At 39.1% G+C, this 21,818-nt stretch overlaps 1 protein-coding gene across 3 annotated transcripts; it reads left to right on the top strand.

Annotated features, from left to right (window-relative positions):
* Nucleotides 1-10: 10 nt before the first annotated feature.
* Nucleotides 11-19,737, top strand: C5H1orf159 (chromosome 5 C1orf159 homolog). Of its 3 annotated transcripts, none has more exons than XM_075027280.1 (10): nt 11-118; nt 1,615-1,731; nt 6,175-6,265; nt 7,803-7,878; nt 9,836-9,940; nt 10,849-10,914; nt 12,262-12,396; nt 14,540-14,565; nt 14,900-14,930; nt 16,662-19,737. In XM_075027280.1, exons 3-10 carry the CDS (start codon nt 6,194-6,196, stop codon nt 16,757-16,759), a joined length of 609 nt encoding a protein of 202 aa, XP_074883381.1. In that variant the 5' UTR covers nt 11-118; nt 1,615-1,731; nt 6,175-6,193; the 3' UTR covers nt 16,760-19,737. The 3 variants fall into 3 exon arrangements, with proteins under 3 accessions (XP_074883381.1, XP_074883380.1, XP_074883382.1); XM_075027279.1 differs by lacking the exon at nt 11-118 and adding an exon at nt 225-314; XM_075027281.1 differs by lacking the exons at nt 11-118; nt 14,540-14,565 and adding an exon at nt 225-314.
* Nucleotides 19,738-21,818: the final 2,081 nt, after the last annotated feature.

The raw sequence follows: 21,818 nt of genomic DNA, 5'->3' as shown, positions 1-21,818 counted from the left end.
GTCTCCGGACGGGGGACTCCATTTCCCAGGAGGCACCGCGCGGAGGAGAGCGGCGCTAGCGAGGCCGCTGCGGGGAAGGGCTGAGGGAGGGGATTTACCTGCGGGGAGGAGGGCGCAGGTAGGGCGCGGCGCGGAGGCTGCTGGGACTTGTAGTTCCCAGCCAACGGCCCCTTCGGGGAACCCGAGCGTCGGGCCGGCAGGGGGGGAACTACAACTCCCAGGGCGCGGCGGGAAGGAGCGGGCAGGGCGCCGCCTGAGGGCGGGGGGTACGAAAGGGAACCTGCCGCCGGTGCTGCCGGCGGTTGTTTCCTCAGGTAAGGAGGCGGCGGCGGGAGGGCGGCCGGGCCCCTCGGGCGGCGGCAGCGGGGGCGGGAGGGAAGGAAGGAGGACGGCGAGCCCCCGGGAGGGCGGCGAGCCCCCGGGCGTTGCCCCATTGTTCGGGGCGCGGGAGGCGCCGCCGGGCAGGTGAGGCGAGGCGCTGAGGGCGCCGCTGCAGCTTTCGGTGAGGCCGCAGGCGGCAGCGGGCCCTACCGGCCCCGCCGGGCGGGGAGCGGTCTGTCAGCCGCGGGCCAGGCCCCCCCCTTCACCTCACACACACTCCCTCCTTCCTCCACGGTGTCCCGCTGCCGGTGGAGGCGTGTGGGGCCGGTCCCCGTGAGGCGTCCCGGGGTTGGGCAGCGGCGGTAGAAATGTGTTTCCAGAGCGGGCAGAGGGAGGGTGCCTTAGCCGAGGAAAAAGCCCCCGACCCTTCTCGCTGGGGGGGGTGGTGTGTGTGAGGGAACCGCGGTTTGCCATGTAGGTTGAAGCCGGGGGGGAGTTGCCCCTCGGTCCTCCTTCTTGCCCAGCTTTTTCAAGGCTGCTTGGTTCCTGGAACGTTTTACGTTGAAGTGCTGTATTCTCGAGACGCGTTTGGAAACAAATCGTCTCCTTCTCATGGTCCAGTAAAACTTTGGATACTTTTTTCCCTAATAAACTAACTCAGTTCACTACCGATTTTGGCATTCTGAGACTTTTTAGGGTTGTGGGTGTTTGGTGGGTTTTTTTGGTTTGTTGTTTGTTTTGTTGTTTTTTTTCCCTTGATACGTTTCAAGCAAATATATATGTCTATAACACAAATTTTTGTTGCACTGTTTTTGGGGGGGGTAAAAAGCCCTAAACAGGCCATGAATATGCTGAGTTTCCAAAGCATCTTTCCCTGTACTGTATAGCTATGCTATTGGCAACCAAATTGTGCTAGTATTCACTTCTGCTCTCAGTTTTTTAGCTTGCAATGACTGTTTCAACAGCAGAATGTGTTACTGCCAATTTTTTGTTGACTGAACAACAGTAAATGTTGGTGTTAATTAGTGTTTGCTCTAGGCGTATTCCAGGTATGTAACTGCTTTTGAAGCAAAGCCTAGCTTAAAGTAGATATCTTCATTGTCATGAGAGGAAGGTGTGTATTTTTAATTGCTGGTTGCTGGCCTATTACATAATCATTTTGATGGAAGGGTAGGGATAGTAGTTCTTTTCATGGGTGCATGTTAAGAAAGCTGGAAAAACAAGTCCTCCTTCAGCTTTAATTTATAAAAGATTGTTCTAAGCACAACCCATATCTGTTCGTCTACTGTGCAGGTTTATTGTGAAACACTTGCAGTGTCAATGAGAAGCTAGCAGTAAACCACATACCACAAGCGTTCAGTGTTATCTGAGGAAGATGCAGTGTCCTAGTGCATACCTCTGACGGAGCTGGTAAGTGAGAGTTTAGGCCTTTACAAGTCTGTTTGTGAGACTGCATTTTGACTCTTCTGTTTTATCATGACTAATTCAAGGTCACATCAGAATTAAGAAGCCTTTGGCAGTGGGATGAGTGTTATTAGTTTCAAACTCTGATCTGCTGAATGAATTATAAAACCACCTGAAATTTAGGCAATGTTTCTTTTTACTGCCATCTTCTTCCATGTACCTGAAAAAATTACCTTACTCAAACAATGCTCCACCAACATTTTAAGCAAGGAAGATACTGATAATACAACAGAAATAATAGATGCACAGCTATATGTGTGGAAAATGTAGACATAAAAATGAATTAAAGAACACTTGCTTCCAGGCATGGGAGGGAAAAAGTCTTCTAGTGCTTGGTGTTCATGAATTGTTTGTGTTCTTTTTTTAAAAGCAACAAGAGGAAGAATTCCCTTAGTGAATCTTGATGTGTTTAGCTTATGTGTATTGTGGCACTTGAGATCCAAGTTGACAGTGACTTGAGATTTGTTTCAAATGTGGAACTCTGGTGTGAAATACTTGTTTTAATTAAAATGTCTGTGTTAGCAAAACTGTGCTGGTATCTCAAGCATAAATACTTTCTAATTTGGGCTCCAGTTTGTGCATGACATTATCTATTTTTTCCTGTAATCCAAAGAGAAAATGCTGCCAAAAGTGAAACATATTATATGGGCTTGTAAATTGTTTTGCTGTGGGTGTCTGATCCTGGTCAAATTCACGTACTTAGAATTTAAGAACTAAAACTTCAGCTACCTCATTCAGAGGCATGGTTGGTATTCCTGTGTACTGAATGTCTTGGAGGCTTTAGGGCTTTTTCCTTTCTAAAGTTAAAATTATGGTGTAAAATACTGTTCCGGTTGGCAATAGAATGGTTGTGACTGACTTGTGGCTGGAAAGCAGTAAAATGAGTTGTGTTACTTCTGTGGTTTTGTACAGGGAGACCAATTAACAGTACAAATCCCAACTTGAAGTTGCTGTCTTGTTTGGAAGTTCTGCACTTGATTTATTCTTTGACTTACAAGTCCCAAGCTCTCTCCAACCTTGCTGAGGTGTGGCACAACCAGACTTTAGGAACATTATATATGTTTTTCATATCATTACATATAAAGAATATGGATGCTTAGGTCTGTCCGATATCTTTCATGGGCATTACCCTAAAAAAAAAAAAGTAGATATCTAGTGTTACCTTCATGGCTTGAATTTCTGCCTCATTTGGACGGATGTTATTTATATGTTATGTTAAAAGGCTTCTAATTTTTACTGGCTGATAGAGAATCCAGCAGGGTGTGAAGAAGTGGTTCTGGGATGTGGAGTAAAATGTAAATTGAGTAAAAATAACACGTTTCATATGTTTGGAAGCTTTAAAGCATCTTGTTCATCTCCAATTTCCTTTTCCTGCAGTTAAAGCTGGTTCAAAATTCAAACAACAAACAACCAACAATGACATATATGTGTGTGTGTATATATATGCGCACACGAAAAAGCTTGGATATTGTCTCTCACAGAAATAAAAAATACTGGCTGATGATTTGCGGGCAAATAGATCTTGTGTCCTATTTCTACTGGAACAGCTGCAGGGCAGATGTTCCAGTTTGTTAGAATCACTAGTGGCTGTGAACAAATATCTGCCCATAACTGCAACAGTATTGTTGATTAGTAGCTTGATTTATTTCAAGAATGGAAATACAACCAATATTGAGCTGATGCTGTATAGCTATTTGCATTCACAAAGAGGGGGATTGGGCACTTAGAAGTGGCTAGTTTCACAAATGTTTTCTTGTTTAGTATGACTTGTTCCTGCAAATAAGTATTTTTCTAGATAACAAGAACATACTTGTTTAAACAAATGCCTCTTTCACCTGCCTTTTATTAGTATTTACAGCTATTATAATAACCAGGTATTGACAAAAATGTGTGCATAGCATCCAAAACAACAAAGAATTATCAGCAAATGTCTTTACCAACTCAGAGTATTTTCCCCAGAGGAAGTCCTTCTCAGCCAAGCAGCAATATCTCATTTCTGAAGACAGATTGTAGAGAACTGATAGGTAACAAGGCAAACTGTGTATGTATTTGTTTAGAATGCATCCATCCATATGCACATCCTGAGGATCGTTTTAACATTAGACTCTGCAGGACTGCTTTGAAAAACCTTAAAAGTTGTGCTACTCAACTTCTGCTGCAATAGAAAGGCATACAAATAAAAGTTTTTAAAAGGTTAAATGTGCAAATTAAAGTTACACCCAATGTGATCCGAAACAGAATTATTCATAACTTTTATGTAAGCACTCGTATACTGTCACACACAAGTGGAAAGCTCTCTGTCAAACTAAGTAAATGCAATGCCTACATCAGCGATCATTTACTGAGTCATGAGTAGCTTCTGTTCTGCTCAATTGTGCTCAAGGAGAAACTGTTACCATCAAAGCTATAAGCTAGGTGTTCTTGGCTTTTGGGGATACGTACTGCACTCTAGAAAGGTTGTCTCCTTTCATCTTCTGAGATGACTTCACCTTTTTGTTAAAACAGGTGGTTGCATTTGAGGTATCTTGTCACCTCGGGTATTGTTGAAAAATAACATTAAAGCTTTTTAGTCAGCAGTTTGTCAAGTTTGTCAGCTTAGCTGTGGATTAGAAATGTATCTTTCCATCCTTGCATACAATTCCCAAAGCTAAATTTTCCCTGCTGTTTTTGGCAGTGCCATCACTTTCCAGCAGTTCCGTAAAATGCCATGATCCGTCTTAATTTTCACTCCAGGATGTGGTGGTGGTACCGTTCCTGAAGCAAACTAGCTCTTAGTATCTCATTCTGGAGAATCTCTGCATGTTCAAAGGTTCCTTGCTGCTTACATTCCTTAGTACCTATAATCTACATTGCCAACAGCAAGGCTAATCAGGCATTGTCTTGGCCTGTGTCAGCTAGCATTGCATGCATAGTGCACTTTATATTGACTGGCTGCTTTTCATTTTAGTATATGCATCATTTTATTTACGTGTATGTAAATGTGAACTGATGAAATCATGGATGCTGTAGCTTGACACTGACAGACTTGATATCCATTGTTATGCTTAAATTGGAAGGTATCGTGACAGTGCAAGCTTTTCCTGCTCTGCCCCAATCTTCACTAACTGTAGAAGTTAGTTGTAGCAGTAAGACTGGAGTTTGGTTTTCAGGATTTTCAATCCTTGATCTTGGAGCTTCTGTGTGATAGCAGGGGATAATAATAAGTTGTCCCACCAAGCTGAACTAATCTTCCTTTGAAGTTGAGGCAACAGGCTATGTGTAAGTGATTTAATGGAATCACTGAATGGAAATTAATCATCGGAACTGGTCAATGACTTTTTTTCTTCAGAAAAACAACTTGCCCAGGGTCACGATACATATTTTGCAGTAATTTAAAACTCATCCACTGTTTTGTTTTTTTTTTTTTATTTAACAAATAGTAACAATTTCAGTTTGTGAAATGAGTCACTAAAGGAGTTTCCCCCTACGGTTGAAGGCTTTCTTTCAGACACTTTCTTCTTATTAAGCTCTGGTTAGAGGGCCTTGTCTGTCTCCATGTTTTACTTATAATACGAAAGACTGTTTTCCTAAAGTGAGCAGGCTGCAGGTACAGTAGTTCTGAGAACTGGATGTGGCTTCAAACATTATATTGACTAGAGAGTAGGCAGATATTATAATATTGATATAGGGAGTGTCTGAACAATGTGGATCAAGCATGACGTAGCACCTTTTAGTTTATCCAAACAGTTTCATGTAAGAAATGTGGACTTTGTTTAGGTTGTGTGTGGAGTTATATAGCAAAAGTGGAGGGGAAAAAAAGCAAGGCTTGTAGCAGACTGTCCACAACGTTCTGTTCCACATTGAGAAAGTCTGTTCTCAGGCAACTGAGAAATACTACTTATTAACAGACAGACTTCATTAATGCTTTATGACTGTGCTGTCATGGGAGAAATTAATTGCAGTATTGCCTTTTCAAAGTGGCGTGTGCTCTCTGTCCTGACACAAATCCATTGCAGTTCAATGCTGCAGCCAGAGGAGCCTGTAACTGTGGGGAGGCTTATCAGCGGTGGTGCCAGGCGGTAACTGTTCTATTGCAATCACATTGATTTTTAGATCCTGGGTGTGGAATAGTCTCTGCATGGCCCAGTTTGGAGCAGACTGATAAGGCTCCTTGTTTCTTAGCAACCACAGTCTGCCATAGCCAGAAACCTGCCCCTCTGCAGCTGGAGGGAAAATTCTGTATGTCTCAAATTTGTATCTTGAACCAAGGTAAGTCCCCCTGGCGTATTTAATTCAAAGGGCTTTACCAACACATTCCTATTATTTGAATGCAAAAGTTCCTTAACAAATGGAAAGCATAACTTCTCTCATCATTAATAAGATGCTCTAATTTCTTTCCCTGTTCTTTAGACCTGTGTCTTTCCTGGGCATGGAGGTGTCATATGTCCTTCTCTTAACTAGACTTGTAGCAGAAGTTACCAGCAAATCTACTGAAAGTTCGGTAGGTACTTCATGTTTTTGTCATGCTAGGCACTATAAAACCAGAAGTATCAGATTATTTTCCTCTCACATTGTAGTTTATAGAAGGCTTTCTAATTCAATAGAAGTGACCTGTACTCCTAGCAGTCATTAACTGAAACTTTTACAGTGGGTCAATTTGCTGTGATGGCTGATTGCCTATTAAAGCATTGAATTCTTCCTAGTCGTGTGCTTGTAGGCTAGCAGGGGTGCAACTGGTAATGCGTCTCACCATGTGGAAAAAGCACCCTGATGGTCAAAAAACCCCACTTTTCAAGCTGCTTGGCAGTTTAACTACAGACAGTCCAAAACTTGGATACCCAAAAGTTAACTTTTAAATGACTGAGAAGCTCTGAAGCAAACACTGCTTCAAGTCACAGAAAAAGGTCAGAGTACAAAATTCTAGTTGCAGGAGAGTTTGACCAACAAAACTTCTTAAGAAACTGGTCTTAAGCTTGTTATCTATAGATCTACTGGTTCTTTACAGTAGTCTACCTCCCCGTGATGCACTAAGAGTGTGAAGTCAGCCTACTAATTTCAGTTTTGACAGTCCCAACCATTTCTTCTGATAGCTTTGATCTTTGTCACCCCTGGATTTGATGGGTTTTGCAGATAAGCAGAAAAATACTGGCTGTTACATGTTAGGTATATTTAAGTTGCTTCTATGGCTGAATATAGATCAGGTCTTGTTACTTTTGACCAAGAATACTTCATCCATTTTTAAGACTGATTTGACTTGCTATATTCTTTAGGGGAATGTACCTGCAAAGCTTTAAAAGGCATGGGAGTTTTGTGGCTTATTTTTCTTGTACCGATTCAGAGAGTGGATATGCCCAAGTCTATAGGGGATGTTACTAATATCTATCAAAAGAACCACAGAGTTTGTAACAACCATTTATCTCTAAGCTTATGTCACAGCTTGTTGTAATTCGTAAATAATTTTGAAACTGGCTTTTATATAAACAAAGGAAAAATAAAAATAAACTACGTGCCTTCAGGATATGTGAAGTTATTCTTTTATATTAAATGTTGAAGGAAGAAGCTTTTGTAGTTCTACTGGATTGCTCTGCCAAATGTAGATGTTATCATCACTTGCAATATGGGCATTCAGTGAAAACTGTTTTTTGCTAGTCATTTTGCCAATAGTATTTCTGAGCAAATCTGTTAGGGCATTTGTTGCTGTGGGAAGGCTAGCCCCCTCTGAACTGTGCTTCACTGAAAAACTTAGCAAGTATATTTCTAAAGCAGTTTTTTGAGGCTTTGTCCAATGTCAACAGCAGATTGTGCATTTGTTCTCCAAGTGTTAGTTTGGGTAGCAGCTGCCAGGTCAAAATCAGCTTGGTGGTGCATCTAGCTTGTTCTTTCCTTGTAAGGTTGCTTAATGTGAAAAGAAAAAGTTACAGCAAGTTTTAACTGCAGTTACTGCTTATTCCTCTACATTCTCTGTAGATTCTTTGTTGTTCTTGTTGAAGTGTTTCAGTAAACTTAAGAACTGTGTGAAATAGAATTTCTGTTCTTAGGTTTCGGAAACAGAATGCTGTGTGGATATGTTGGATTCAAACAGTTCCTGTCCAGTAACGAACCAGTGCAGTCCAGGTATAGTGTGTCATTGTTTAATAAAATTCCAGATTGTTTTTGACAGTTAACACCAAAATACAGTGCCTAATTAATTGGGGAGTGAAAACAAAATAATTAGTGCATGTACATATTGAAGTTTTTCTTCCTCTGTAGACACAAGGTAATGCTTCTTATGACTCACAAATATTGTTCTTGCATGGTAAGGAGAGTAGACAGCTATTAATAAGGTTATTCTTTATCTTTTGTAGTTAGTGTGCAGTTAGATTATGTAAGAGCTATTGTAAATGCTTAAAAGCCCATATAATGAGCATAAAAAGCAAAAATGCTGTAATGTGTATCTAAGGGAGCATTGAGAATAAATTTAATATTGTTTTGTTAGCACAGAATACCTCATTCTTCCGAGTGCCATATATGTAGAGTTTTTTTCTTCTGAATGAAGTAAAAAACTTTTGTCACTCTCCAGCAGTAGTTAAAAACTTTTTAATGCCATTTTATTTAAAATCAGAGAGTGGGAAAATGGCTTTAGAGCCCACAGTAACAAGAGAATTAGTGACTTAACAATTGGGGTCCACTTCTGGGTTCAGTCATTTCCTTGTGACAGTTGTTAAAGCATTTTAAGCCTATCTATTTTCACTGCTTCGTTACTTCTCTAGCTGTTGCTTCATTTAATGCATTGTTTTCTGCTTCTAAATGATCTTAGATATGATATAAACAATTGTCTCCAAGTCACGGGATAGTGTTCTTAAATCTTACTGTAAACTGATAATCTACCAATATCTTTGGTGTCAGATAAGTGCTTTGATGCTTCCTTCCTATTACTGTAGAAAGTCTTTGCCCTTACATTGGGTCTGTTTGTGTTTAGATTAAATGTCAGATGTAATTTATTACTGTGGGCATCAAATGTGGTGCTTCTCTCTAAGGAAAAATGTAGCAGCAGAGCTGTTTTCAAATCAGCACCTTACTAATAGTTTGCTTTATGGGATAATTGATACCAGTTTGGCTCAAGGCTCTATAGAACTGGATTTTAGCCAGCACAGTAAGTTTTTTTTCTTTTAAATGTAGACTGTAATATGATCTAGTAGGAATATCCTTCTAATCTTCATGTCTCAAGTCTAAGCCTCAAGTGAAACCACCACAGCTTTATTGTATTAAATGAAGTTGTTACTGAAGATGTGCCCTAAAATCTCTTTTTCTTAACAAAGACGTAGCAGTATGCACATTTAAGCATAAATTGAGAGATTTGAACATCGAAGACAGGCCAAGATGAAAGTTTAATCAGTTTCCAGCCTGCCTGGTAGGGTGACCGAGATAAAACACTCACCATCTGTCACAGAATAGTTTAAACAGGTTTGGGTGGTTCTTAAAGTGAAACAAATAGTACAATACTTGAGAGGACTGAGGCATGGGGAAAAGACTGTATTATGGCAGTATTCGTGTTTTAGCTTGCCATGCTTCAAGTGATTGATTATAGAGATGCCAGCACCTTTTTTCATCCAACTACACTTTCTGGTTCTTAGCATCTTTGTCCCTGCCTACTTCTATTTTCAATACTATATATTAAAATGGCCTTAAATTTTGTTTCGACAGTGTACGACCTCTGAAAATAAATGGCAAAATTCTGCTGCTTTTTTAGTCTTGTTGAGGGTAGTTGCAGGTTGTTAGACACTTCCCATTTTTCTCAAAACTAAAACATGTGAAGCAGTGAATGGAGCTATGTTGAAATTGCCCTCTGGGAGCTGTTTGCTTGTAACTCTCTTTCTCCTTTTTGGCCCTTGAAAGGTTATCTTTTCTGGAATAAATGCTTTGAAATGAAACCTCTTAACTTGTGTAATATAATAGGAAGTAGGAGATGTTTGTAACCAGTAGACCAAACAGAGGGAACTTCTGTTGCCTTTATCTCTTTCTGAAGACTAGGAAATATCTCCAGTGTTGCTTTTGTTGTTTTCAAACCTCTGTACATCTTATTTTTCTGCAGGTTGTTACAGACGATGGAATGAGGATGGTAGTAGCAGCTGCATTAAATGCAAAAATGAAACCCTTCCTGTTTTATCTATTTACAATCTGACTGAATGCAGAAATAGTGAGTCATTTACAATCCCTTCATTTTGATGGGTGTTTTTCGGTACCAAGATCTCTTCTTGCATGCATGGTCCAGCAAAGACTGTTCAAGAAGGCATGAAATGTTGCAGATTGTATTGTTTTTTTGGTTTGGGTTTTTTTTTCCCTTCCCTTGTAAAACTTCAACCTTTTCCTAATATAACTTTGAGCTTTCGAACATGCAACAAAACCTATGGAAACTTTGAAACCTAGTTTGCAGAAACTGTGCAGAGTGCTATGGAACCATTACAGAGTCTGGGAGGTGGGGGGAATCAGAATCTTGTTATGTATTAGAGTAGCTAATCTGCAAAGCCAAATGCAACATCAAGGAAAAAAAAATTATTATGCCCAATATAAGTTCTTAAAATAAAAAAGTCAAGTCCTAAACATCAAAATGATTAAACTTACAGGGTAGGACCTGTATCAAACATACAGCAAATACTGAATTTTGTCTGCTTTAATCTCTGCTGTAAGGAAAAGGCATTTGCTGTGGGCATTTGCTAGGGACTTCTCCAGAACACAAAATAGTTCAGGCTGTACTTGAGTTCTTTGAAAAAAATCAGTATTGAGAAGACTAGCTTCATTTTGTATGTGTGCTTTGTTTGAGAGGTGAGAACCATTCAATTCCTTCTAAATATTTTTTTAATGAAAGAGACAAACTTGATGTAAGTTTCTGGGAAATGCACTACTGAATTATTTTCTTTTTGGACAAATTATGATGATGCTTGTTTGCTTCTCTCTTTTTTTAAATCTCAAAAGTGATATAAAGAATGAATTTTTCATGGGAGAAATCAGGGTTCTTATACAATTTCAAATAATTACTGAGAAGTAATTTTCAACAGATCTGTAGTTTTTGTGAGATTTTAATTTAAAAAATTCTTTTTATTACAGCTGGTATCAGAGGAATGAATTTCCAAATGAATATAAGCACCGTAACTCCTTTCATACAGAACGTAGGTGAGTAAACGGAAATAGCTATTGAGCGCAGGCTTTGTGATTATTCACCACGTACCAGCCCCTTCATGACACAGCATTTGAAACAAGTTGTAAAATGTTTTTCTGTAGCATAGCTTTTATTCTAAATGTAGTAGCCATTTTTACTTTTTCTGAGTTGTTCTCAACAAGAATCTTTTGTAAGTCTTAGAGTTGAATTTTGAGGTAACTGTATTTTACTGAATAGTTCTGATTTTTGTCCTAGTGATCTTGAAGTGATTTTTTTGGGTACAGGTTCAGCTGGTTATTTATGGAAACCCCATAACTTGAGTGTTGAACCTTATGCTGCACGAGTTTTGGGTTTTAGGGGTGAGGCAACGTGTTACACACCTGTTACATCTTGGTTAGTCTTTCTATAAGTTGATTTTATCACTGCTGACCAGTCATTTCTGTTTAATTTCCAAAAAATACTTGTTCAACACTGGTAGGAATAATACAAATTGAGACTATTTAGATGGTATCCTATCTCTTGCTGAAGTGTTGCTAAATGAAGTGATTTAGTGTTACAGGGCGAGTGCTTATCAGCGCTCTTAAAAAGGAAAGCTAAACAGCCATGTCAAACTTGAGTGCTGCTGATCCCTTTCTAACATTTGTCTTGTCGTGCATATACTTGACTTGTATCTAGTGCTCTTCAGTGTGGACTTCTCAAGCAGAGTTGTCAGAGATCTGTCTTAGTTTGTGTGCAACAAGATGAGTAACAACTTTTGGTTTAAGAAACGCTTGCTCTTTGGGATCATAATCTTAAATAAAAGAGCAGAATGAATATGCAGGACATTTTTTGAGGCCGGGAAAGTAGGAATAGAGATGGAGGGCACCTTTTGCTAATGTCTGCCTCCTTAAATGGTTTCTATATCAGTCACTTGTGGAAAACATAATACTGGGTGTACTGTACTAGTGGTATATTGTCTGTTGACAAGTCTGTCTTTAGGAGATTTCATTTAAGGAATAAAAGAACAATATTAATGTTGACTGCCTCCCAGCACTGGTTTTGAAAGTTATATAAAAGAAACAGAACGATGGATTAAAAATTTGCCTGCCTTCAAAAAAGTAGGGGCTAAGGCTTTCCTGACATTTGACAGGTGGGGTTGGGGAAGTTGCTCATGTAATAAAATGAGTATTGAAAGATCTTTGCAAATGTTTCAGTGAGGTCTGTCTGTCTGTATATTAAACCCCCCACCCCGTTGGTTTTTTTTCTCCTATGAATATCAGGAAGTTGGTCTTTATCTTTCGTTTAACTCTTCTAATAGAAGAGATTTGTAGTGAATAATAGTCTTTTCTCTCTCTCTTGTTATATACATTTTTTTTGTACAGGGGGCCCAGAAGTGGCAGCCTCTCTCATCTTAGGGACATTTTTCATCAGTTTATTCCTGATTCTGTCTGTTGCTTCTTTCTTCTACCTCAAACGTGCCAATAAACTTCCTAATGTTTTCTACAGAAGAAACAAAGGTAAAATACCTCTCATTGTCTATTTAATCTCTAAAATTTTGGCCCTTGAGTTTTTTAAATTAAAACCTTTTAAATTTCTTCATGTCAGTGTTCTAACTTAATGTAACTACTGTTACCTCTTTTGATCGGCTAAAGCAAAGCAAACTAATGAAAATTTTTTTCCTGCTATGTGTTTACAGTATGTATGTTTTCATGGCAGTGCACAGGATGTCTGTTCTCAGTCTAAGTGTGATTAGGTGCATATTACACAGTATCTCTCACATTAACCCAGCTATTGTTTTTTGTAGCTTTCAAAGATTTGCCAGAGTACAATACTTGATGTTAGTTGTCACTGAATATTAGATACTTGATTTCAAAAAGGGGGGGGGGGGGGGGGAGAAACAAGTCAGTGCTTTTTGCACAGAAGGCATCTTTATAGAACTTAATACTTGTTTATTTCAGTACACAAAATGCCAGACAATTATAAAGCATTACAAAAAGCAGTTGTTTATTCCTGGTTTAGAGAGAAATGAACTGTAATGCTAAAGGGCAGTGTACTTATCATGGATGCGTCAGCAGCAGGAGAAAGGGAATGGAATTTGAGGTTCCTCATTACTGTACTACTCATTCAACTGTGTTTACCCTCTAAATGCAGGACTTACTGGGGCTTGGAAGAGCTAACTGCCTGAATTTTTTTTTTTTTGAAGCAAACACCCCTTAGCTTTTCTTCTTATAAAGCAATCTATTTTTTATTTCTGCCACTCCTGTTACTGAGGAATGAAGCCATGTAACTAAAATGCAGTAACCTGACTTCATGCCAAAGTGATTCCAGAAAAGCTAAGGAAAGAAAACCTGGGATGTGCTTAGCCACAGGGCATCAAGACTTTATGTAGATACCTGGCTCTTTCAGATGCTTCAGTTTCTGTGAAGTTGTTCTATGTGTCCACATTTTACTAGTCTTCGGTTTCTGGGAGGTGATGAGCAAGATATGTGGAAGGTGTTGTCTCCATTTTACCCAGTGTTTTGCATGAAACTGAGGCTGATCTATGACTGTCTCACCCCTTCTGTGGAGTCACTGTGAATGATTCCCATGACAACCTCTAGCACAGCATTTGCTGTGTTAGAGCTCCTTCTGTTGAAAGCAAGCTGTTTACTCATTAGGTCTGCTAAACAAATAGACCTCCTGTTATTTTCAATTTTCATTCATGTCTTACAGGACCAAGCTCAAGCTAGACTGTCACAATAGAAATAAGCTTAAAAAGAGAAAAAGAGTGTGGGTGGAGTGATACAATTCCATTGTTTGGCTAAGAATGTTGTATCTAGTCATAGTTAACTTCATGGAACATCACATTTCCAGTCTCTGTGATATCATTTTGTGTAAAAGTATACAACAGTAGCTACCTAAGGTGTAAATTGATCAGTGCCAGAGGAACTGCTAGTATCTTAATCACAACTGCCATATTGAAACCTCTAGGTTGCTTTTGCATGTGTCTTAAAGTAAATTTCGTTAGTACAAGAGTCTCCTTCAGTTTTTAAGTGGGTCAAGAGCTGTTGTGGTATGACATTTCTAAGCTGGCGGGATACCAGACCTCTGTCGAGGCTTCAGTCATACTTGTCTGACTTCCACATTTTGTACTGACAGTTTGCTCTGGTCCAGCAGGCTAAAGCTTTTATGTCCTCCTTTGAAGGCGAAGCATTACAAACATTTCTCTGGCTTATCATGTTAGCTTTCATTCTGTCTGGATGATGATTATCACCTGGCCAATAAAGCCAGCAACGTCTTGCATAAGAAGGGTTGCATCTCTCACTGCTCAATTGTTTTCTATTTGTACTGCCTTTTTCTGGTAGCTGGCTCAAAGTGACATTTTTCCTACTGAAGCTTCTTCATATTAAAGAGACACTGCTGTGGCTACCTTCTCTGAAAGTAAAATAAGTCATTCTTGGAGACCTTTGCAACCCTTTACCTCTAATCTTGAAGAGAGTCCTACAGACAACGTATTCTACTAATGGGATTTCTGAATGTTCTGATCTGTTTTGGTAGTCTTTGACAAAACTATTTTTTTTAACAATAGAACTATTCTGTTGCATGCATTTTTAGAAAGCTAGCAGTTCTAGCCTTCTAGATTAATGATGGTTAGTCTCTCTCTTTCTCTCTCTTTTTTAGCATCTGTTCTCCAGCCTAGTGAAACAGTAAGTAAATTCTGTCCTTCCAATGGGAATAAGCAAGCATAAAACATCAAGTAAACAATAACTTAAAGTTTTAAGAGTTCATTAGGGAGCTACTTAATCCTATGTATGAGAGACCGAAATAAAAATAAAAGATGTTTGGGGGTTCTTTGTCCAAACTGGAAAAAAGGTGAAATATGAATACTGACCATATGGATTCTATTGAGTTACTTTCTCCAAGAAAGAGTATGTACACAGTAAACATTATTGGAACCCTAAAATGTTCCTGTATTTTTTAATGAAAGACTGTGAAGACAAAAGGTGCTTTGTTTGACATGATCATTCTTCTGTTATGCAGGCATCCATGATACCTCCCCCAGCTTCTTCAGGTGAGGAACTGTTCTCTGGGGCATGCTGGTACAAATGTTTTACCTGTTGGCTTCCCTTTTATGCATCTTGTTATTGAAAAGCAGACAAACTATCTCAAAGTGGATATGCTAAAAACACACAGCAAGTCAAAACAATTACCTGTAAAGCCTGGTATAGAACGGTGGAATCTGTTGAGGGGACAGAAATCCAGTGAAATCTGTCTAGTAGACCTTCTTGATGGGATTTATTGCTTTAATTAATGTAGGCATACAGTATTGATAGAGCATGTTATGTTAAAATAGATCTTTTGACAGCTCCTAAAATAGATCTTTCACTTCTCTGTCCTAATAGACAAGTCTTACAAGTAGATGCAATATTTTTTCATAAGTGCTCAAAAATAAATTATTCAGTCTGGGACCTATTTTCAGGATTGGAATCTTCTTGTCAGTGCCAGGTTGGCTCATTTTCAGGCTTGCTGATTTGAAGCTTATTAGCTTCTTGAAACAAATGATACAGACTCTTTGGAATATACAGTTTTGTGTGTATGTGGTGTGGGGGGTGTTTGTAGGTTGACTTTTTTGGCGAAGTGGGTTTTTAATACATGTGAAACTCGGGCAAATTTATTTCTTGAGGAAGATTAAATCTAATCAGCTTGTCTCACTTTTTCTCCCCAGTTTTTCATAATTTCAACCTATAAATATTACTGAGTAGTTCATACTCTAATATGCTGTTTTAGACCAGATCTGGGTAATCCAAGAGCAAAAACTTGCTTTTTGGTGGGCCTCTAAATTTGTGCTACTTCTAGGAAATAGTATATGCCATTCTTATATTATTAATGACCCAGTGAGATCCTAATAAAGCATGAAATAACTAAATATGACTCTCCCAAAATATACATTTAAAAGGGCAATGGATTACGCCAAATCAAATCAAGGCATTCTTTTAAGTGTCTCTGACCATGTAACAAAGTTTGAAAAGAAGTAGGTAGCAAAGGATATATTTTGCAAATGGTAGAAGAATTTATATCTATGCAAGAAATTAGAGTGGCTAAGAAAGTGGGTTTATTTGGCCAGGGTAATACAGTAAAATACCTTGTTTCTGTGCATGATCCCCATACTTTCAAGACAATGACAGAACTTGCAATGACTTAAAAGTGAGACAGACCAAATCTAAAAACTTAAGAAATAATGGCCTTTGAAGCTCAGCAAAATTTCTGGTCTTGCTTCTCATGTATGCGTAGGCCTTTTTAATCAAGATGGTGTAATTAAATTTTAACTTTTATTAATGCAGTCTTTAACTTTTAAACATTTTTTAGATGTGTTCCAAACTTGGTCTGGGTCTGGCTGTTAAACTGACAGCCAGTGCTGCTTCTGAAAAGTCTGTTTTCTTACCTTAATTTATACATCTGTTTAAAAAGAAGGTACAGTTGTGGGAGTTTTTGTTAGGGCTGAAAAAGGAAAGCTACATGTACTGTAAACACTTGCAAATAATGGGAATAGTTTGTAATGAGCACCTTATTTAGTAGGCCATTAGAAGCTTGTTTAAAAAGTTTATTTGCAGACTTTTGTTGTATCAGCTCTATGTAGGGGGTTTTGTGTTGGTTTTTGGGGGGGGGGGGGGGGGCGGGGTTTAAGGTCCAGAATGACTTTGGTCACTCAGGAATTGTTGGATGGCATGTGGTGTTATGAATTAATGATAAAGGCATGCTTATACAGCAGGTGCTAATGATGTTTCTGTGCCCACCATTTCAGTTCGGAAGCCACGATATGTCAGACGAGAACGGTCACTAGTGACGTCTGCATCTGCTGCTATGATCTCTTCTTCTGAAACCAGGGTCAGCAATGTTTAGCCTTCATTCTTGACTGAGGACTTTATAAGTGTACACAGTGTCGAAGAAACTTTTTCTGAATCCACTGAAGTGCCAGGAAAACATCGCAAGCAGCTGACCTAAATGGAAGCCAAATTACTGTCTCAAAGGGTTTGTGCCAAATGTTAACAGAGAAATGAACTAATGCAAAGATACTGATGGCAGGCTACATCCAGTTCGGTGAACTGCTTTGGTGATCTTGAAATGCACTATTCCAGCTCTGTGGTTTCATTTGTCTCCTACAGATGCTGTGTTTAAAATCTTTAAATAATCTGCCTTTCTTTGGTACACTTTCAGTTTTGGCAAGTTCTTTCTTTGTTGTGATGTGTTCTGTGTCCCCAGAGCTGAATGTCTCAGTGCTGCAGGCCAACACAAAACACTGAGATTACTCAAGGATGTGGACTTGTTTGAAGGACCCACTTGTAAATGCTACTAACACTAAGTGCCACTGCTTTAACGTTGTAGGACAATATAACAATACTTAACATGCAGTATCCTTCTGAAGCAAAAAATGATGCCTCCTGGAGCATCCTCTTCAGCCTATGACATAGCTGACCCTGGTTTTTAACTGTGAATATAGACCCGCTATCCAAATACTGTTGTTCTTGGTGCTTTTGAAGGCTGTGGACAGTATAGGTCCAATCCCAAGTGTGGGAAGTTGTTGGGAAGCTTTTCCAATTGGCTTCAGCTCTGTCCTTGGATAAAGAGCCATTTGCTATGGCTTTATAACTGATAGGCTGCTATGTCTGTCCTGCAAAGACTGTCTCTGCTAGCACTCTTCCCTTAACATAACAGTTGAAGGGAAACCAAAATTCCTGCAGAGTAGCTGTGCATCCGTTGGGCATGTCAGTGGGTATTGAGATGATCTGGAGAGGTCAGGTGAATTTCTGCCAATGCAATAAGGGGTTTCTTTGGTCAAGCCCTTGATTAACAGGCCTGACATCTGCAGGCCAGCACCTTATGACAGAGCTCAACAAGTATTTCTTTGTTGAAAGTGCCAGCCTAAATAGCCCTCACTCTTGGATGCTTGTTCTTGCCCATCTTATGCCAGCTGTGTGGCTGAGTTGTCACTTTATGAGGAAATTAAAGTAGCTGTTAAAGTAATTTTTTTTTTTTTTGGCTAGGTTCTCCTTCACCAATTTTTTTCCTGGCATGGCTGACTTGCTATGTGAACATGTATAGCAGCATAATGGGCACAGTGGTATGGGCATAAGAGTGGGTGACTGGAAAATAAGTGAAAAATCTGAGGTTGCTAAATTGGTTGAAGTGTCACTGTCACCATATGTGAAATTATAACTATGCAGCTTGTGCATTCCCACCTACCTGTGTTGCTATTGCCTGTTTTGGTTTAGCTGGCACTCCATTATGGGTCTATGCTCCTAAAATAAATTACTTGGAAGCTCTTCATCGGCATCCACTGGCATGAACAAACTGGAACAGCCTGTTCTCTTTTTCAGGAAAATGTGAACATAACTGTCTTGAGCTGACATGACACCCATATGGAGAGTCCAAACCTTGTGATCCAGATTCCCTTTTCTCTGTGGTTAAAAGCTAATTCAAACCTAAAAAAGGAGAACTGGGATGGGAGGAGATAAATATATCTTATTGAATAGACCTGTTTTTATGTAAGTTTCAGTGCAGTTGTGTTTACTTTTATCTCTGTCCTTACAAAGTAATGAGATCTCATGTAGCATCCAGACAAGCTAGGGTAAAGATTGGGGATAAAGAACAAACCATGAAGAGGACCCTGTGCCAAAAAAAAAAAAAAAGCCTGAATTGCTGTATGGAGAAACTTAAGATTGGCTTTCTATCACAATGATAAATGAAATTTTTGTTCTACTGGACAAAACTAAAGACAGCAGACAATGCCATTTTGAGACCCTTCACTTTTCAATATGAAATGTGCTTTATATAGTTCGTTATGTTCCAAGTTCAGGAGGTGGCAGTTTTGTTTCTGTCGTTTTGATGTCTTTTTGTCTTTGTGCTGCTGTGATTTTCCACAGGTAGAAATTATGTCTGGAGGTCATAGACTTTTTCTGAACTTAGTTGCTGAATATTTTCCTAACTGCTAAAGAAAAGGAGTAACTATGCAAATAATGCCAAGAAACTGCACCTTTGAAAGCAGGGAGTTTCTGCTTGCGAATCTATCAATGATAGTGCATTCTTGTATTGCTTAGTTGCTAATGTATTCCTTCTACACATAAATTACTGGAGGATCATTCATGTCATTGTACTGTCTGAACCCTATCTTATCCTCAAGTGCATATTGTAACTTAGTTTAATGTCAAGCGTCTAGTGCTCTAACTTCCGTGCGGTCAAGTTTTTCTCAATGATAACATCTTTCCCTTCCCATATTCTCCCCCCCAGCAAACTCTTCTAAATGCAGCAGATATTTTTACTATTTTTCTGTGTGTTTCAGGAACTGTTCAGCTTTTGTTATTGCTGTCTGACACAGTGGACTCCTGGTCTAAACAGTTTCTCATTCGCTTGCACTGTCAAATTAAATATATGATGTGGTGTTTTGGTTTCCATCTCCCTTCAAAATAATAATACATACCTATATATATATATTTTAAAAAATTGGCTTTAATGAACCCTGGTATTTAATGTATTTGTATATTTTTAAATTGTGTCAAAATAAACATATTCAAGCTTTTTTTTTTAATGACTGTGGAGGTCATTCATGTGTTTCCTTTTCAAGCACAGAATGAAGGGAGCTAAATTTAGCATCCAAAGTAGATAATTGTTTTGACTCATATGGCATGTTACCTCCACTGGAACTGAAGTTACAAAAAAAAAAAAAAAATCTGCTGAATGATCCTGCCCTGTTCTACAGTAGGATAGCCAGGCTGTTCTTCTGCAGGCTATATCTTCACACCTTAAACCATATGGCAGAAGCCACCCATAGTGGCCTTACCTGTAATGGTGTGAAAGTAACTCTTTGGCAGAGACTGTAGCTTCAGTAGATGACAGAATTTTTACATTAGTGTATGCTTACTTAAATCTCATTCAAAGAGGATAGCAGGAGTAGCAAGAAATCTCTTTTAGAGGAGGCTGCTAAATAGTGCCAAATGTACCAGAAGTCGAGGCTATCAGGATAATTTCTTATCAAGTGAAGATTATGGTCTTGGGTTTGGGGGTTTGGATATCTTCCCCCATCTGATCTCTGATTAATTTAAATAAGTGTGTTCTTACTGTCCTTTCTCTTCCCTGCCTGGGAATTTGGTACTCCTGTTGGACTTCTTTCTTACAAATGTATCTTGTGTTCTTCACTCCAGTTGCCAAAACAATCCACAATAACGAGAGCTGAGCCAAAGGAAATTGGGATGCTGAGCCATATGGTCTGAAATACTAGTCGTTAAATTTGGCAATGCTCTTTTTCCCTCAGAAAACTAGCTGAAGTAGCCTGACATATGAGAAAAGATGCTGCTTTTAGTGAAGTATGCTGATGAGCGAAGGATAAGCCAAATGCTTTAATGCCTACTGTGCATGCACTGTGGAAGGTCTAATAAACTTTGTTGTCAAAGCCAAGGTGACAGTGTCACATACAAAGAGAAATTGGCCTGGAAAATTATCCCACTGGGACAGGAAGACTTAAAAGTGGATTTGTCAGTTAAATGGACTCTGACCACCATGCACACCAGCATATAACAGCCTTTGGGAAGAGGAAGTACTAAGTGTCCTTGCCATTAGTCACCTGACTGAATTCAGTAGGTGAAATTGGCAGTAAGTGAACTGGGGAGAGCTGTAAGTGGATGTATGACAACAGGGAACAATTTGAGACTGTATTTTGCACACTTGAGAGGAGCTGTCTCCCTTAGCCATATGACACCATCTGAAGGTGAGTGCATTGTAGGTAGAAGACTGTGACAATTGTTTCTTAAAATTGTAAGTCTAAAACCTTGTTTCACTAAAATCTATTATCCGGTTACAGGCCTTCCAGAAGGCTGGTGTCATATGCATAAAGAATGAAACAGAAACGATATTGCATACAGGCCCTCTAAAGTATTTTGCTGTATGAAACTGCATGAAGTTTGCTAAAGTGATAAAGCTTTGTGCAAACATAATGACTTAGGTTCAACCTACCTACCTTCCCCTAGGCATTAATCAAAGTTCACAGAAACTGTGTTCTAAAGTTCTGTATTGTGTCTGTCTTTGCATTTTTTTTCTTTTTTTCTCCTCTTCTGTCCCCTGCCTCCCTCAAAAGCTTCTTGGAAACGTTGCTTGGAAATACGCCTGGGAGTACAGGCACAAGTCTAACTTCCTGACAGTAAGATTTGAAGGCTGAAAGCTGTTAAACTACAGAAGAAATTGAAGGGGAGTGGAAAAAGAAGCTGGGGGGACAACTTAGGTGCTAATTGGGAAAAAGGAGCGATAAGGTTTTTGTTCTTGTCCCTCTACAGTTACACAGGATGTGATCTAAGTTGCATGGGCAAAGAGATGGAAGAGTAGGAAAGAATACCGAAGTTGATACAAAAGCTTGAGGCTCTATCATCTACTTGAGATTTGTAGATAACTGGGTGGAGAGATTCAGCAGTGTGTGACTGTACAGAAATGCTGTCTGCTACAAACGGTTGAGCTTAGCAGGGAAGTGTAGCTGTGCTGTGCCAAGCTAGTACCTACAATGGTATGATAGCAACTTTGAGAAAGCAAACAAAACAAACAGAAGTTGTACCTGCTTGCACTCAGAATTAATTTGGTTGTCATTTTAAGCTGTTTGAAAGAATGCACTTAAGATGTAGTCAATATCTGGAGTGTGCTTGTGTTGCTCTTGCTACCAACACTGAGGTTTGTTGTAGTGTCTAAAGGCTGCTTTGCATTTTTGTCATTTATTTTTAATGCTCCCTGGTGGAAAAAAAAAAATTATACAGTGTTTATCATTCTAATAGCCTCAACATATTTTTATTGCTAACTGATTGAAAGCAACAGTATTCAGATAATTGCACTTCCTGTTTCAGAGCCTGGTGATTTATGTCCCTTAGTAAAGTGTTAAGTATGCTGAAATGATAGTTTCAATAAGATGTGATGCAGGTTGGAGGTA

Source organism: Buteo buteo, chromosome 5, assembly GCF_964188355.1.
Source record: "Buteo buteo chromosome 5, bButBut1.hap1.1, whole genome shotgun sequence".
In the NCBI taxonomy this organism is placed as follows: domain Eukaryota; kingdom Metazoa; phylum Chordata; class Aves; order Accipitriformes; family Accipitridae; genus Buteo; species Buteo buteo.
This window is presented reverse-complemented; position numbering and strand designations above follow the sequence as displayed.

Bases quoted from the DNA above. Each gene is read 5' to 3' on its own strand.
- C5H1orf159 (XM_075027280.1), top strand. From the start codon at position 6,194: ATGGAGGTGTCATATGTCCTTCTCTTAACTAGACTTGTAGCAGAAGTT. The intron at 7,879-9,835 runs GTATAGTGTGTC...ATTTTTCTGCAG, and splicing joins AACGAACCAGTGCAGTCCAG to GTTGTTACAGACGATGGAAT. The intron at 10,915-12,261 runs GTGAGTAAACGG...TTTTTTGTACAG, and splicing joins TCCTTTCATACAGAACGTAG to GGGGCCCAGAAGTGGCAGCC.